The sequence below is a fragment of the Pyrus communis genome, chromosome 8 (assembly GCF_963583255.1).
Source record: "Pyrus communis chromosome 8, drPyrComm1.1, whole genome shotgun sequence".
In the NCBI taxonomy this organism is placed as follows: domain Eukaryota; kingdom Viridiplantae; phylum Streptophyta; class Magnoliopsida; order Rosales; family Rosaceae; genus Pyrus; species Pyrus communis.
Genome location: NC_084810.1, coordinates 10,776,183 through 10,795,338, shown reverse-complemented (window position 1 = coordinate 10,795,338; position 19,156 = coordinate 10,776,183). Strand labels below are relative to the sequence as shown.

General features: G+C 37.3%; 1 protein-coding gene across 1 annotated transcript; it reads left to right on the top strand.

Annotated features, from left to right (window-relative positions):
- The first annotated feature begins 7,843 nt into the window (after positions 1-7,843).
- LOC137742940 (uncharacterized) lies at positions 7,844-9,207 on the top strand. The gene is made up of 4 exons (XM_068482875.1): positions 7,844-8,030; positions 8,118-8,204; positions 8,382-8,448; positions 8,652-9,207. The coding sequence occupies exons 1-4, from the start codon at positions 7,844-7,846 to the stop codon at positions 9,205-9,207; spliced, it is 897 nt and encodes a 298-aa protein (XP_068338976.1).
- Positions 9,208-19,156: the final 9,949 nt, after the last annotated feature.

Here is a 19,156-nt window from a genome sequence, read left to right as displayed (position 1 = left end):
TTTTCTCATCTTAAATTAGTTTCCTACATGGTATCATCCCTTTCTCGATCCTAACCCTTTTCATCGCCATGTCAACCCCTGTTTCTTCCTCTTTTCCCGGACCGAACATGGCTCAATTTCTTAAACTCACTAACTCTAATTACCTTATATGGCTTCGTCAAATTAAGCCGTTCTTGATTGGTCACAACCTCTGGAAGTTTGTCAATGGGTCATTTCCCCAACCTCCCCCCAGCATCACCACCACCATCACCATACCCCCACCCCTGTTTCTGATTCGGATGATTACTTTGCTACTGCTACAATCACCTCATCCACAACCCTGAACCTGACTATCTTAAATGGTTCCAACAAGACCAATTGGTGGTTAGCTACATTACTTTCCATCCTCACTGAACCCATCCTTGCCCTCATCGTGGGTCATGAATCGGCTCAAGCTCCTTGGGAGTGTCTCTAACGCTGTTTTGCTCAGCCATCTATCACCAACTCTACCACCATCCGCTACAACTTCTTGATTTAACCAAGGGTTCCACCACTGTGCTTGAATACTTGTAGCAAGCCAAAACATTGGCTGATAAACTTGCCAGCATTGGTCGACTAGTAGATCTTGATGATTTCATTACCACCATCCTTCATAGTCTTGGCCCTGAATACTCGATTCTCTACACTACCATCATCAACATCATACCCCTCCCCACTTTTGAGGAACTTCACTCTAAAATCCTCGTATTTGACATGCAGAACTCCCGTTCCTCCTCGAGCCCTACCGCCTCTCAGACTGCCCTTCTCACCACTTAAGATCTGTCGTGTGGCTCCCAATCCTCTGCCATTTGTGGCAGCGGTAACTCCTGGCATGGGACGCGTTCTAACCCTAATCGCGGTGGACACGGTCGCAACCAAGCCTCTTATCACGGTGGGCATCCTCTGGACAATCATCGTGCATCTGTTCAGCACTGGAATGAACTTCCTTCTAATTGGACTGGGCCTTCACAGCCTTGGAATGGTCACCGTGGTTTCCAGACGGTACCTTGGGCTGGCTCAGATTTGCTGGGCCCTCATCCACTGAACACCAATACCTGGTGTCCTACCTGTTCCACCAATCACCATTCTACCGCCACCTATCCTCATCACTATGGTGGTCCCGAGATGTTTCACCCGTTTCCTAGCTCTCAAGTTGTTCAGTACCATGATCCGTCCACCTGGTTCCCCAACACATGCATCACCCACCACATGACCAGCGATGCCACTGCTCTTCTGCATCCCCAACATTATTATGGGCCTAACTCCATCAAATTGGGTAATGGTGACACACTCAACATTGCATCCATTGGTACAATTCCCCTTAATCTCAATTATTAATAGTTCATTCTTTGTAATGTTTTCATTGTCCCTTCGTTACATAAAATTCTCTTTTCTGTTGCCCATTTTACGTATGATAATAATGTCGCCAATTGTTTCTTCCCTTTCTTTTATCGTATTTATGATTTACGTACTGGTGCATTTCTATTTCAGGGCCCATGTAAGAATGGACTATATCCGCTGTCAGTTTAGGTAACGAGAGCGTTGTTAGGTTCTAGTTTAGGTAACTAGAACCTAATTGTAATGTTGATGCCAAACAACGATCCGTTGTTTGGCATCAACATTACAATTGTTTCTTCCCTTTCTTTTATCGTATTTATGATTTACGTACTGGTGCATTGCTATTTCAGAGCCCATGTAAGAATGGACTATATCCATTGTTTGGCATCAACATCTTGGTCACCCGTCTTCGTCTATGCTATTGCGTTTAGGTTCTAGTTTAGGTCCTCATTTTACTCTTTCTCATTTTTTTTGTAAGAGCTGTGCTTTAGGGAAATCCACTCAACTCTGTTTCAATCAAATAATAAGCGTGCTATTTTTCCTTTTTTTTTTTTTTTTATTGACTCTGATGTATGGATGCCCACTGTCAATTCTGTATTTGGTTATCGCTATTATGTCCTTTTTACTGATGACTATTGTCATTACTCGTGGATTTACCCTATGAAAAAGAAATATGAAGTCTTCTCCCATTTTCAAACTTTTGTGGCTATGACTCAAAATTTATTTCATGTTTAAGTTTTGTCGTCTCTCTAGAATTCAGCAGCATTTTTCGTGTCCTCACACGCCCCAACAAAATAGGCTTGCTGAAAGCAAACACCGTTAGATCACTGACATGACTGGCACCTTACTCACTGCAGCCAAAGCTCTACTCTTGTTATGGGTTGAAGCTGCCCTGACTTCTGTTCACCGTATTAATTTACTTCCCACTCCTACCCTCTCTTGGTCGACCCTACACATTCTATTATTGGCTTTCCTCCATCCTACACTCACCTACGTACCTTTGGATGCCTCTGTTTTCCTTATTTGGGTAATTATGTTAAAAATAAACTAACCCCTCGCTCCATGGAGTGTTTTTTTGCGGGCTACAGTTCTTCACATAAGGGTTACAGGTGCCTTAATCCTACCATGAGTCGGGTTTACATTTCTCACCATATCGTATTCAATGAAGCTGAGTTCCTTTTTCACAAGCCCACGGGTCCAGTGCCATCATCCTATGTGTAGCTTTCCATTTGTCTCATTGCTCCAAGCCTAGCGCCACTTGCCCACGGCCCAGCTTCATCTCTTCAGCCTGTCAGCCTACGGGTCATGCCATCTTCCCCAGCACCAAATCCTTCATGTCCACCTCCTCCATTTTTGCCATGTCCTCCACTAGTTCCAGTTGCAGCCTTACCAGCTCAGCCTGCCCCATTACACCCTATGGTCATTCGCTCCAGAAATGGAACACAGAAACCCAAAACATGGACTGATGGGTCAATTCATTACCCCCTTGCCCAGGCATTTACTATGTCCTTATCTACTAATAAACCAACTTGTTTTTCTCAGGCAAATCGTCACCCGAAATGGCGTGCAGCCATGGCCGAGGAGATCAATGCCCTACTCAAAAATAACATATAGGTCATTGTTCCTCATTCTCCTGCTCAACACAAGATCGGTTGTAAATGGGTCTATTGCATCAAGCGCAATGCCGATGACACCATTGAACATTATCAAGCCTGTTTGGTGGCTAAGGGCTTTCATCAACAGCCCAGGATTGATTTTGACGAAACGTTTAGTTCGGTGGTAAAACCTGCACCTATCTGTACTGTCTTAAGCATCGCGGTGTCTACGGGCTGGCAACTTCGTCAACTCGACGTCCAAAATGCATTCTTACATGGTTAGCTTCAAGATGAGGTTTACATGTCTTAGCCACCTGGCTTTATCCATCCTCAGTATCCTCACCATGTTTGCCGACTTGTGAAAGCCCTCTATGGCCTTAAACAGGCCCCTCGGGCCTGGTTTACAAGGTTTAGTTTCATTTTTATCTTACTATAGATTCGTTCAAAGTTGAGCCGATAATTCTCTTTTTATTCTCCACTATGGTACTTATACTATAGTTCTCATTCTCTACATTGATGACATAGTTTTGACAGGCAGTGTTCCCACTCTTTTACAAGTATTTATCCAGGCCTTGGGTTTTGTTTTTTACTTAAAGGACTTAGGTCCTTTACATTATTTTTTGGGTATTCAGGTACAGAGAACCATTACTGTGATTCATCTTTCCCAAACCAAATATGCATTTGACCTCTTGAAGCAAGCAAACATGATTGAATACAAGCCTTATTCTACTTCGGTTGCTGCCAAAACTTCTCTATCAGCCCATGATAGTCCTTTGTTCTCCACACCCACTGAGTTTCACACTCTCGTTGGTTGTCTCCAGTACCTGACCTTAACCCGGCCGGACATGTCATTCACCGTCAACATTATCGCCCAGTTTATGGCGTCTCCTCTCCAACCACACCTCCTGGCCGGTAAATGTATTTTATAATACATCATAGGCTCGTTAACTTATGGATTGTTGTTTCTTCCACAACCTATTCCCTCTTGCATTTCTACTTATTCAGATGTCGATTGGGCTGATTGTGTTGATACTTGTCGCTCAACAATGGGCTATTTAATTTACCATGGCAATAATCTAGTGTCATGGTGTTCTAAAAAGCAACCAACGGTCTCGAAGTCCAGCACTGAGTCCGAGTATCGTGCTTTATCTCATACGTGTGCAGAAACTACGTGGCCCTCCTATTTGTTCCGTGAGTTAGGTATTGCTGCTCAGTTTCCTATTCACCTCTACTGTGACAATCTTAGCACCATTTACATGGTTGCAAACCCAGTGTTCATGCTTGGACTCGCCACATTGAGTTAGATTACCACTTTGTTCGTGAACATGTCGCTTTGGGCAATCATCAGGTCTGTTTTCTGCCTTCTGTCGACCAACCTGTAGACTTACACACCAAAGGCCTTCACAAGCCACGTCATTTTCTTCTTCGGTCCAAACTTGTTCATACTTTGACACCAAGTTTGCAGGGGCTGTTAAACAAGAGTCCAACATATGTTAAACTTACTATTGTATTTTGACGTTTGATGATAATATTCTTATCTCTTGTATCCGATATAGATGGAGACTTGAAATCCAAATAAGACTCTTGTACATCAATCTTATGTAACTATTTATACAGAGGAATGAAGCAATGAAAATCAATGATTTCAGAAATATTTTCTCACCTTAAATTAGTTTTCTACATGTTCATTCGCAATCTATCCAAATCTTAAATAACCAATTATTTGTACCAGTTAGTTTGAGTCACTGCTATAGTGAGACCAATATATGTGTCCCACGTCTTGCATGCGTGGATGCCATGGGTTGGTTCTCTAGTTTGATTATATTCTAAAGCTACAATAACTAAAAAGGTTTAGCATAAAGATTCAAATGGATTATAATTCAAGCAAAGCCAGTCTCTTATGCCTTGCCTTAAATTGGCAGTTTTAATTTTATATATATTTTCAGTGTAGCGTCAAGAAAAGAAGAATCATGTGATAAAAGAAATAGAAAAAGAAACTAATGTTGTAACAGATCATTTGACTTATAAAACATATTTTACAAGCAACATAATATTGCATATACATTTCTTTACTAATTTTTCTCTTAGCAAACAATATATGCCTTCCGGGCATGCAGATTTAATATATATATATATATATATATATGTGTGTGTGTGTGTGTGTGTGTGTGTGTGTAATATATAATATATCATGAATATACAACACTATGAGTCTAAGTTACATAATGGACTTGTAACAATTTATTGAACTTGCAATTCATGAAGTCAAACTTAAGACAACCCATCCATCCACACACATCACCACCACCATTTACAAGTAAAAAGAAATATCATTAGTTTGTAATACATAAAGAGATGATCAACATGGTGGTCAATAGATTTGGTACGTACAATGGCATCATTTTTTTATAGTAGGCATCTCACCACACAGCCCTCCAGTAGCACATGAATGCAATAGTGTAATTTTGGTCCCGAGTCAAACAGTATGTCAAATTAGAGTCAGCACAAATAATGAATCCATTGAGAATCCAAACTTTTACTCGCTTTTCACTAAACCAACCCCTTGGTGTTAAAACTTAAAATTAATAGCATCATTTTAAAATAAAAGATCAGTTGCATTATTATTGGGGTAAAATATATTAGAAACCAAAATCGCAGATTATTTATAAATTAAATGCCGAGCCATGTAGACTTGAAGAGGGCACAATATCACCTTCTAGAAGGTCTGGAACTGCAATTGAGTTAGCTACTAATTATTTGTCTAACACTTCTAATTAAGAGCGTGGTGATGAGGCAGTCTAAACGCTTCTAAAAAAGAATGAGGATCCTCTCCGGATCTTTGTGAAGATTCTGAGGATCCTCAAATCATGTCCGTTCATCGTACATCGTGTGGCCAAAAATCATTTTAAATACTTTTATTTAAAATTAAATATAAATAGCACCTGACGAAAACTGACTGCACAATATACGATGAGCGGTCACGATTTGAGGATTCCCAGGATCAGTGGCAAAGCCAGGTGAGGGCGAGGAGTGGCGGCCGCCACTCCCCTCACCGGAAAACACAACCCCAGCGCAGTTTCAGTCCTTCCCCTCCCGGAAAACCCAGCCCCTCCGCTCCTTGTTTGTTCTATGGTGAACTGGTTTTGCTGCACAGCAGCAGAGTGGATTCTTTTTTTATTTTATTTTTTTAATTCAAGCTAAAACGACATCGTTTCGTCTGTTTGAAAAAAAAAATATATATATATACGGTGGGGGGGGGGGGGACCGTGTGTCCCGCATTCGGCCTCTCTTTACTCTCTCAGCCAATTATAGATAGAGAGCAGCAAAGCTGCCCCCCAAAATCCTAGCAGGCAACAGAATGGAACGGAGCCACTGAGCCGTTTCCTCTCATTGTCTCACAGTCTTACTGCAGCCGTTTCCTCTCATTTTCACAGTCTCACTCCAGGCTCCAGCCACTGAGCCGCTGGCTTCCACCAGGCTAGCCTTCACACTTCAATTTAAAGGTAAATTTGTAATCCCTACCTAACCCTAAATAATTATTTAATACGAATTTTATTCAATTGGTAATTTGGTATAGAAATAGAATCATATTAATATGGCAATGCACTAAGTTGGTTATTGGTTGTTAATTATTGATATGATATTATGAAATTAATTTTTAAGGTGAAAATTAAAATTAAAATTAAAATTCTTGATTATTGATTAACTAATTGAATTATTACATAATGTATACAATTATTCATATGATTAATTGAATTAAATTTGTATTTATTGAATAATATGTATGCTAATTGGTATTGATTAATTGAATCGTTGGTTGGATTAGTTATTATGCATATTAGTATAGTTTACTCTAGGATTAAGAGTTTAAGAATTTTTTTTTTCTTTCCATTTTACAGTTACGTAATGGAACGATACTATAAGAAACAATGCTTAAATCCTCCTTCAAACATTTCGGGTAGTCCTTCTCCTTCAAATATTCCAAGTAGTCCTCTTTCGAATATTCCGAGTAAGTTACACCTCCTCCTTCAAATGTTCCAAGAAATCCTCTTTCGAATATTCCGAGTAAGTTACAACAAAGTGAGGAGACTGAGTTGGATGAAATATTAGCTAATCTTCCTGCAGAATCTGTACATAGACGTCAAATGCTTGATTATCCACCTAATTATCGTGAAGCAATTCAGAGACACTATCTCCAAAATGATCCTTGTCAACCTAGAGACCACATCATGTAAAGAAAAGTTAGCAACAATCAATGTTTTATCATCGGTTGGTTTGATAAGTTTAAGTGGTTGGAGTATAGTATATCAAAAAATGTTGCATTTTGTCGTTATTGTTATCTTTTCAAATGTGATTTTGATCAAATAGGTAGCACTAGAAGTGATGTCTTCACTGAGATAGGGTTTACAAATTGGAAGAAAGGACCCGAAAATCTTCAAGTCCATGAGGAAGGTGTTGAAAGTCTTCATAATAAAGTTGTACAACAAACTTGAGATTTGATGACACAAAAACAACACATTGAAACATTTGTGATTAAGCAAACCGATGAAGCTCGCATTAATTATCGTACTTTATTGAGTGCCTCACTTGAATGCACAAGATGGTTGTTGGGACAAGGTTTGCCTTTTCATGGCCACGATAAATCGTGGAAATCAAGTAATAGGGGTAATTATTTGGAGCTTATGCAATTTCTTTCCAAGCATAATGAACAAGTTAGGAAGGTTGTGTTTGAGAATGCTCCTAAGAATCTTAAGTATACTTCTTTCGATATTCAAAAAGATCTTGTTCGTGCTTGTGTCATTGAAACTGTAGATGCAATCACTAAAGATATGGAAGGTGCATTTTTTTCTCTTTTTGTTGATGGAGCACGACATTCTTCAACTAAAGAGCAAATGGCGGTGGTATTGCGTTATGTGAACAAAAAAGAAGAAGCAATTGAAAAGTTTTTGGTTGTTCAACATGTCTCCTCTACAACTAGTAGTTCACTTGAAGAGGCCATTGAGAGATTGTTTGCTACAACAAATTTGAGTATGTCCAAGTTACAAGGACAAGGCTACGATGGAGCTAGTAATATGAAAGGTGAGTTAAATGGTCTTAAAACAAAGATTTTGAACAAATACCCTCAAGCATTTTATATTCATTGTTTTTCACACCAACTCCAACTAGCTCTTGTATTCATGGCAAAGGAAAATGAGGATGTTGCCAATTTCTTCATCAATGCTAGTAGTTTGGTGAATCTTATTGGATCATTGTGTAAGCGTCATGATGCATTTAGAGAGAAACAATAAGAACAAATTCAGAAAGCTCTTGATCTTGGTAATCTTGAAACGGGTAAAGGTTTAAATCAAGAAAGTAGTCTCATGCGTCCATGTGATACACAATGGAACTCGCATTATGGTACTATAGTTAGTATTATTGTTATGTTTGAAGCTGTGGTGGAGGTGGTTGAATGGATTAAAAGTGATTGCAACCAAGATAATCTCGGTGAAGCAACTAGGTTATTCAAAGACATACAAACTTTTGATTTTGCATTTCACCTTTTCTTGATGAGACTTATATTGGGAATTACAAATGAGTTATCACAAGCATTGCAAAAGAAAGATCAAGATATTGTGAATGTGATGGCGTTAGTGGAAGTTTGCAAGCAAAGACTACAATCCTTGAGAGATGATGACTTTGGGGACTTGCTTCATGATGTAGAAAAGTTTGTGAGGAGCATGATATTGTCATTCCTAACATGGAGGATTTGCATTTCGTACCTGGAAAATCAAGGAGTAAAGCTCCAAAAATCACAAACTTCCATTACTCTCGTGTGGACCTCTATTTTCAAGTCCTTGATATGCAACTAAAGGAATTGAATGATCGCTACAATGAGGTAAACACCGAGTTGCTTCTTTGTATAACATGTTTGAGTTTGGTGTATAATTTTGCATCTTTTGACAAAGCAAAAATTGTTTGCTTAGCCCATCTTTATCCTCAAGATTTTGATCGTATGGACCTCATGAATCTTCCAATTCAACTTGACAATTACATTCATGATATGAAGATGCATAGTGAGTTTTCATCATTGAAAGGAATTAGTGATCTTGCAAAAGAATTAGTGAATACCGGAAGGTGTGAAAGCTATTTGTTAGTGTATAAGCTTCTTACATTAGCTTTGGTGTTACCAGTTGCAGCCGCTTCGGTGGAGAGAGCTTTTTCTGTTACGAAGATTATGAAAACACCATTGCGTAACAAAATGGAGATCAATGGTTGAGTGATAGCATGGTTGTTTACATTGAGAAAGATGTATTTGCTTTTATTGATAATGAGCCTATTATGCAACGTCTTCATGGCATGAAACTTTGCAAGCGACAATTGTAATTTGTTTGTATTGATTAATTATGAAAGACATTACTATATAAAAAGATTTAGTTGTTACCATTTTTCTTTAACCTTGCACTCTTTTAAGTTTGCCCCTCCCCCCGAGAAATTCTGGCTTCGCCACTGCCTAGTATCCTCACAAAGAGAATCTGGAAATGATCCTTTTGGTCTCAAAAATTCATTGGTAAAGGATGAAAACCTACATGAAATGGTTCATGATTGGATAATTGACCCAAAAAAAAGGTTCACAAGTGGAACCACTATATTAGGTTTTTTTTTCCTCACGCATAAACAAATCAAGGGTTTTTATACTAGCCAATAGAATTCAACTTTTCTTCATTCAGTTGAGTTCGTTAGTGCCATTTCACAACTTTGCATATGATTATAATTAAGTAGTTAGACTACTAATTATATCAAAAGTGGAACTTTATATGGATTCTTCGCAACCTCATGTTTTTGGCACATTGTTTTACAATGTTGGCATGAGAATTGTGCCAAAAAATGAGGTGACGGAGAATTCATAGAGAGTCCTACTTTTTAGAGTCTTTTATTGTGAAACATTAACTATCTTCTCTTTACTTCGAAACACACAATTAGTTTTTTATTTTTTTATTTTTAATTTTTTTAATCAGATAAACACACAATTAGTTGTGTACTAATAATGTTACTCCATTTCAAAGTTTTGTGTCGATTTGGAAAAGATGAGTTATATATGCGGAAGCTATGAAGCACGGATACTTTAGTTTGATCGCGTATTTCGTATCCGATATACTTGATTTGATACGATATTTGCCTCTTAGTCTCGGATACTCCTTGTAAGATACATTTACATTTCAAAAAAAAGCAATTGGGAAGAGCTATATTGAAAGTTGATGAATAGAAAAGGTTTGCCTATGTTTAAAACCATGAATACGACTCTCACAATGTTTTCCTACTGTATATAAAGAGGATTCAATTTCTAACCTTTCTTCTCTAAGAAATCATAAGAACATGCATGTGAATGATGAATTGCGTTTTAAATTATATATATATCTTTTTTTTATTATTATTTGTTGTATACATGTCCTATCATATTCTAGTTTTTAGAAATTTTCAATATCCTCGTGTCGTATTGTATCGTATCATTGTATTTGTATCCGTATCCAAACTTCTTAGTGAGAAAAAAAATGAATTTGAGCATGACCGCCTCAGATAATTGAGGTGCTGTATGGATTGATAACTGTAGCTAAGGTTGATGAAAAACAACCAGCTCAATAGTGGATCTCTTATCATTGGGATCCCTTGCCCAATCATCATCACTAAATGCTTGTAAATCCAATCCTCCTTTGGTAAAATGAAGTTCACAGCCTTTCGTAGCTTCGAGATATCACATAATTCGTTTAACGGCCACAAAGTAAGCTTTCATAGGACACTGCATGAACTGACAGACCTGATGCATAGCGAATACAATATCAGGTCGAGTCAACATGAGGTACTGAAGTGCTCCTACAAGGCTTCAATATAATGTTGGATTCTTGTAAGGCCTCGCATCATTCTTCAACAATTGATTATAAGGTAGACAAGGAGTAGCACACGATTTAGACATCTCCATTCCAGACTTAAGGAGCAAATCATTAACATATTTGTCTTGAGAGAGAAATAAGCCATCCTTCTGATGAACAACCTGAATACCATGGAAGTAGTGCAATGGCCCGAGGTCTTTAATATCGAACTCTTGAGTAAGAGCATGTATAACATCGGATATTGCTTGAGATGCACTGCCTATGATGATAATGTCATCCATATATAAGAAAAGAATCACAATTGTACCATTCATAGCTTTAACAAATAAAGAAGAATCACCATAGGTAGATTGAAAGCCCAAAGATGGCAAAAAACTAGTAAATCTGTCATTCTAGGCTCTTGGGGCTTGCTTGAGACCATAAATAGACTTGTGTAACTTGCAAACATAGTCATTGTGAGTAAGGTCCAAAAAACCAAGAGGTTGAGCCATATAGACCTCCTCTTGTAACACACCATGCAGAAAAGCATTTTCACATCAAGTTGTCTAATATTCCAATTAAAGTGAGCAACCAAAGCAAGTACTAACCTTACAGTGGTTGGCTTAACCACAGGACTAAATGTCTGGCTATAGTTTATACCTTCTTCTTGATTGAAGCTTTTTGCAACCAAGCAAGCCTTATAACTCCCTATAGAACCATCTACATTCTTTTTAATGTTGAACACCCACTTGCAGCCTACCAAGTTTCTGTGAGGAGGAAGAGAAACAAGAGACCATGTTCCTTGATTTTTAAGAGCACTCAATTCATCTTGCATCACAGCCAACCATACTGGAGATTTTAATGCTAATTTGTATGTTGCAGGTTCAACCTCAGTAAGATCAACAACACCATGTTTATGAACAGAAGCTAGTAAAGCAACCTTTTTAGAAATGCCACTCTTGGACCGAGTCTGCATAGGATGAAGATTCAATGGTGGCATAGACAAAACCACATGTAGTTGTTCTCCTTGAAATTCAGGAACCACAGAAAGTGAAGGGGAGGATTACTGTGCAGTGCCAATAATGGGTGAAGTTGTAGTAGAAGATCTGGAACTTGAATCACTTAGAGTTGCAAAACGGTGATCATTCAAATCTCTAGGGCTGACTTCAATTGGCATAGGCACAGATTCAAGGCTTGGTGTATGAGATAATAAGGGTGATAATGAAGTAGGTACAGAGTTAAACTGAGGTGTACCTATAGCATTGTGAAGATTTGGGGTTAACACAAGTGGGGATGTGAATAATATAGGCAGTGAAGTAGATACTTTGGAGCATTGAGAAACCAAAATGAGATATGGAAATTCTATCTCATCAAATAGAACATGATGAGATATAAACACTCGCCTTTTGTTAACTTCAAAACAAATGTAACCCTTATATTTTGAAGCATACCCTAAGAATATACACTTTGTAGTTTGAGGGTGCAGTTTGGTATGGTTATAAGGTCTAAACAAAGGATAGCATGAACAACCAAACACTCTAAGGTGATGAATCTCAGGAATGAAGTTAAACAAAGCCTCAAATGGTGATTTATTTTTCAATGTTAAAGAAGGCATTCTATTGATGAGATAGACTGAAGCTTGACAAGCAAATGACCAAAATGAAGATGGTAATGAGGCATTTTGTAATAAGGTAATGGATGTCTCTATAATGTGTCTATGTTTCCTCTTTGCAAGCCCATTTTGTTCTGGGGTATATGGACAAGACTTGTGGTGAATAATGCCTTTGTCCACTAGAAAATTGTGGAATGGTTTGCCTATATATTGACCCTCACCATCACTTTGAAACACCTTAACAGAAGCATTAAATTGATTGACAATAAAGTGATAGAAAAAGACAAATGTAGTACCATCTTCACTTTTATTGCAAATTGGGAAAATCCAACAAAACCTAGTACACTCATCAATGAAAATGGCATAGTATTTGAAGCCTTCAACAGAAATACAAGGAGGCAGGCCCCAAACATCACTATATATTATCTCAAAGGGTTTTATAGATATGGATGGAGACATTGGAAATGAGAGTTTACTAAATTTTCCTTCTAGACATGTAGAACAAACAATGGGTAAAGAATCAGGGGTACGAGAGACATTTGATTTTCTAAGGATCTGAGAGACTATAGGATTAGAGGGATGACCTAGCCTGTGATGCCAAAGTCTTGATGTAACTTGTTGTCCAAGATATGCAGGAACATAAGCCTTTTGTGCTGAAACTCGATATGGTGGAGAGATGATTGGATATAACCCATTACTGCACTGCCTTTTGTACAAAATCTTCCTTGTGGTTTTATCCTGAATTCAGAAACAAAAGACATCAAAAATCAACTAGCAATTACCATCCAAACATATTCGATGGACATATAGCAGATTTTGTGTCAACTTGGGAACATAAAGAACATATTTTAATTGAAATAAATGCAGTGGAGTTTGAAGAGTTGAAGGGCCAATGTGAGAAATGGATAAACCTTCAGCATTGGCTATTTGGATAAATTCATGAGATGGATATGGTGTAGCTAGAAAAAGATTGTTCAGATCGGTGGTCATATGATTTGTAGCACCAGTGCCAGTAATCGAAACTTGTTGAGGTGGTGCCGAACGCAATTGGGTTGTCATTAGATTTCCAGAAGCATTATTGACATACATTGTAGTCATTTAAGGAGAGGATCCTTTCTGAAAACAAAACTCGGCACTATGTTTTGAATTCCCACAGATTTGACAACCATTAAACTGAGGTGTGTTTCTAAATCTGCAAGTAGCAACCATGTGATTGTTCTTTCCAGAAATTTGTATAAGCCAAATGATTTGTTTTCCCACATATTTGACAAAGGTTTATAGGAAGATTTCCAAATTGTGGAAAAGAACTAAGTATTCCAGAACTAGGATTACCATTATTGAACAATGGTTTGGAGGTATTGAACCTGTTATTCGAATTAAATATGCCTTTGTTCTTATTGTTGAAATTTTTATAGCCAGAGTTGGAGTATGGTCTGCCAGATTGCATCTGAGACTGGAAATTTGAAGGTTTCTGAGTAAAACCAGGTGATTGGGCCACTAATGCATTAAGCGTTGGATCAGTATTAAGAGTCTTAATCATGACTTCTTTAACAAGTAATTGTGATAGAAGATCTTTCAGAGAAATAACAGATTCACGCCCCCTTATCACATACCTGATTGTATTATACTCAGATGGTAGTCTATTATGTGTGAGGATCACAATATCATCATCTTCAAAATAGAAACCAGCAGCAGACAAATAATCACTAACTTCTTTAATTATTTGAAGATACACGTTAATTGAATCAGTACCTTTCTCGATAGTTTGCAACTTAGATTTCATTTGAAATATACTTGTTCGAGTAACCGTAGAAAACTATTCTCTGAGTCGAGTCCATAGGTCCTGAGCACTTGTACTTCCAATCGTACAAGAAATGGCTAGTGGAGATAAAGTAGCTATGATGAGCTACATCAAAGCTCTATCATGCATCCGCCAAACCAAATATTCATCTGTTTCCTTGCGAGCAAGAGACTGATCAGGTGGTTGCCCAGAAGAAACCTCGAAATCACCAAAATGTGGAGCAAGAAACCTAGATGGACATGGTGTAGAACCATCAACAAACCCCATAATTCCATGACCTTCCAGTAAAAGCTGCATTTGGAAATGCCAAGTCAAGTAATTGGTGTCATCCAATTTCATGGTTACAGAGGTTGAAACTGATGAAGTTAGGGGAGTAATAGGAGACTGCAATATCTATAACTCAGTGGCGGTCACCATTGTTGAACTTCAAGAAAAAGATGTACAGAGAACAAAACACAAATAGGTGGTGTGCACAATTGAAATCGAAGAAAGTGTTCCCAAGATTAGGGATAAGGAACCCTAAATCAGAAGGAAACAACCAGAAATCGAAGAACAAGAGTCCAACGCAAGGAGATTGTAGTAGTGGAAGCAAAGAATCCAAGATCGAAGAACCGTCAAGTCCTTATGCTTGTATCGGTGAGAAAGCTGATGAAGAGTGAACCTGGCTCTGATACCATATTAACCAAGATTAATCTGATGTAGCAATGAATGCAGCAGAAAATGTAGAAACATAGAGAGAGAGAGAGAGAGAGAGAGAGAGAGAGAGAGAGAGAGAGAGAGAGAAATAGCTTAAAGAGAGAAGTAATCTTGTTTTTATTGAAAATATTCACTAACTAACTGATTACATTTACATTGTAGTATTTATATGTAACTAAGTTAGCTTACAAGCTAAGCTAACTGTTTTAACAAACTCTCAACTGATTGCCTAATCTTATGACACATGTCAAGATAGTAACCCTTATATTGACTACTCCTTACAATAACGCACCAAAAGTAACAAAATAACAACTAACAAGCGTTACATCCTAGCTAGAACACAATCTGCAATCCACTACATACTAGAAAACTCTAAATTATTTGACTGCAAACCTTTTGGAAAGTTGTGTGTATATATACCCCTACCCAACCCTCAAATCCAAAATGAAATTAAAACAAAAAACAATCAAAATTATACAAAAATCTAAATAAATAAATAAATAATATTTGACCTAGTCAAGCCATGGTATCGCAACAAAGCCATGGAGTGCAAAAGTTGGACACCTCATCCTGCCACGTAGAAAACTTGTGGCCTTAAGTCTGTTGAGATGTGCACGATTTGATCAGCTAATATTACGACAAAGCCAATTCAGTACCATCGCATAGCGCAAGTATAGTTTTGATAGATAAATTTACTCACTTCGAAGGGAGTATGTTACATTAACTTGGAACAAGAAAAACTTTTAAATGCTACCAATTAAGTTTGATCTTATATGCTACTTAAGTGTTGTTGATTCATGTTTGCATACGCTTGTGATGTGCAAATGTAATGCATAAACAATGCCCATAAGATACGGCAAATCCAGCGATTTCTAGTATGGTACCTTTTCGATTATATTCTTTTTTCGTTGTGCAAAATCTTTAGTACCTCTTGTGTACATACACAAGATGCCGTAAAGGTAAAAGGAAGGGACAAAAAGTTCCGATTCTACATATCACATTTTGTCGGTGGCAATCTACAATTTGTTAACCACTATCCAGGTCGAATAAAAAAAAAATATATATATATATATATATATATGTGTGTGTGTGTGTGTGTGTAATAATATATTTCAAAAATAAAAATCAGACCAGAAGTTTAAATGCAAATCAGTGTTTCATGTTTTCCTAATGGAAAGTGCTTGAATGCAACTTTAGACTTTATATTGAAGTCAAATCGTATGATTGATTGTAGCATTTCAGAGATAAAGCAAAGTTAAGCTGACCTTGAAATTGTTAGTTAAGAATTAGTTTATCATAAACCGTGTCGGCAGCAGAACAACTCAATAAAAGTTGACAGCTTTTTAACAAAAACAAAAAAGAGAATTCACAGCCTTTGACTGTACATATTATTTTTAAATACAAAGATATATTATTGAATTATCAAATTTCTCATTTATAAGATTTTAATTTTAATTTTTTTTTTAATTTCTGAATAAATAATGATCAGAATTATTTCAAAATTCAGAATAAAAACATTGACCGCAATATATTATATTTTCTGGAAAAATAACTCCGATACTAAAAACTTAATTAAATTTGAGGGTTTCCAACCTTTAAGCTCTAGTATTTTAACGGCCTGTTTGAAAGAATTTTGGGAGAGCTAAAATCATTTTATATAAGAACCGCAAGAAAGGTGATTATTTTTAAAATTATCCAAGTAATTTATTCAAGAAGCACATGAAAATTGTTTTTTTTTTTTTTTTTTTTTTTAATAAAATCACCTAAATGACAACAAATTTTATATACAAGCACTTTTCATGTGTTTTCTTCATTAGTGAATGAGCCCTAATTCTAAAAACTTAAATTACTCGTTTTGATCTTTGTCTACAATTATTTTATTTTTTTTAAAAGGAGAACAGCTAGTGGTAAGCCGTGGTTATCTACCACTTCCGGACATTTCATTAGTGAGATACTTGTAAATAGTTTATGACATATTTACTTACTTTGGACAGTAGTCAAAATTAAACAAGAGAACAAAAGATAATTCGAATATATATACAGGAGAATTCATTAATTAGAATATTTCAATACGTACCACATTCCAAATATATAAACATGTCAAAAAACAATGAGAACCCACCTCGCCCACCTAAAGGCACTCAAAAAGAAAGATAACACAGCCCCACCTCGCTTCGTTGCCAACTTGCCATCCTTGTATGCAATTGAATCGTAAATTTCAACATGCATGATAAAAGGGAAGAACATCATAATTCTAGTAGCTAATCATCCGGGGGGTGGAAGGGGGGATTAGGGCCTAGGCCTAAGATATGCTTTTTCTCTTTAATTAGCGGGGAAGCCGAAGACATGTGAAGGGTATAAAAATATAAACAACATGGAGAAACGGGAAAAGGTGTAGCCTTCCAGGGGAAAACATTTGAAGTACTCCAAAGGCTCCAACTTTTTCAATGCTTTATCTTTACTGTTTTGTTGCCGAAGCTTAGCCCCTGCCGACTTTGTTGGTTTGCTACCCACCCGGAGAGTGAACAAGGTTCTATGGTCTGTTCGCGACCCCTGGATCCTACGGGATGGAGTGGGGTGCTGTACTAACTCAAGAAGTATTGGACGTGTTTAATATGACCTCACACCCAATAAAAAATAGTTTATGAACAGATTTCAAACACTTTTACAAACCTAGCACAGGTTGTACCATCACCAATCACTTCAATACACAACAACAAAGCTTTTTCCCATTAAGTGGGGTCAGTTATATGAATCTTAGAATGTCATTGCACTCGGTTCTATATCATGTCTTCTGTTAGATCTAAGTACTCTAAGTCTTTTCTTAGATTCTCTTCCAAAGTCTTCCTAGGTCTTCCTCTACTTCTTCGGCCTTGGACCTCTGTCCTGTAGTCGCATCTTCTAACCAGAGCATCAGTAGGCCTTCGTTGTACATGTCCGAACCACTGTAACTGATTTTCTCTCATCTTTCCTTCAATTTCGGCTATAATACTTTACCTCGGATATCCTCATTCCTAATCTTATCTTTTCTCATGAGCCCACACATCAAATGGATCATTCTCATCTCTGCTACACCCATTTTATGTACGTGTTGATGCTTCACCGCCCAACATTCCGTGCCGTACAACATTGCTAGCCTTATTGTTGTCCTATAAAATTTTCCCTTGAGCTTCAGTGGCATACGACGGTCACACAACACGCCGGATGAACTCTTCCACTTCATCTCCAGCTTGTATTCTATGGTTGAGATTTCCATCTAATTCTCCGCTCTTTTGCAAGATAGATCCTACGTAGTGAAAGCGGTCACTCTTTGGTACTTCCTGGTCTTCGATCCTCACCCCTAACTCATTTGGGCCTCCATTTGCACTGAACTTGGACTCCATATATTCTGTCTTTGACCGACTTAGGCGAAGACCTTTAGATTCCAACACTTCTCTTTTACCCCTTCCTGAGTTTCATCTATCACCAATCACTTCAATGCTCTGCTGTACTTAATTACAAGTCTTCGCTACTAAGCTCTGCAGCTCTTGCCAACTTTGATTACCATCACAATAAGAAAAAAAGTAATGTTAGGGAGATCAAATTTGTAATTAAATTTTGTAAACTAAATGACATGAAAGTTAATGATTGAATTATTACTCAAGTGTTTATTAACGTACTTATTTTTTATTGCTGACACATTATTAAGTTTATAAATTTAATCTACCTAGCATTATTAAAACAAAAATATCTTTTGGTTGATGTGACTGGCCCAACTCAGAATGCCCTTCCATTTTTTTACCAAGGAAAGGAATGTGCATCCATCATTGGATTTGGATCAGCATATCTTCAGCTTCAAGTGCACCAGAGAACGGAAAACTCACAATTTTATATGAAAAAAGATAAGTGAAAACTGTTTTTCTATCTTTTACACACTTGTTTAAATATGTACATTTTTTTTGTTTGAATCGGGCAAAGATAAAGAGTTGTGAGTAAGAAGAGAAAATATGTGTGATCATCATTTTTCTTTTACTTTAGAAGCTACCAGCATCTCTTTAACAAGCCAATGAAAATATTAGCAGCCACAAAAATATTTGATTGTCACATGTAATTTTGAAGAATCGTTCCTCGTCCGTCTCCCTAGCATTGCTCTTTCATCAATATGTCAAACTACAACATGAATGTTGGCATGCGTGAAGTAAGTCAAAAGAAATATTACAACATTCATGATCGGATCCAACAAGAAATCCCTTTCCCTAAACCCAAGTAAAAA

Bases quoted from the DNA above. Each gene is read 5' to 3' on its own strand.
- LOC137742940 (XM_068482875.1), top strand. From the start codon at position 7,844: ATGGCGGTGGTATTGCGTTATGTGAACAAAAAAGAAGAAGCAATTGAA. The intron at 8,205-8,381 runs GTAAGCGTCATG...TTATGTTTGAAG, and splicing joins GAATCTTATTGGATCATTGT to CTGTGGTGGAGGTGGTTGAA. The intron at 8,449-8,651 runs GTTATTCAAAGA...TTCATGATGTAG, and splicing joins AATCTCGGTGAAGCAACTAG to AAAAGTTTGTGAGGAGCATG.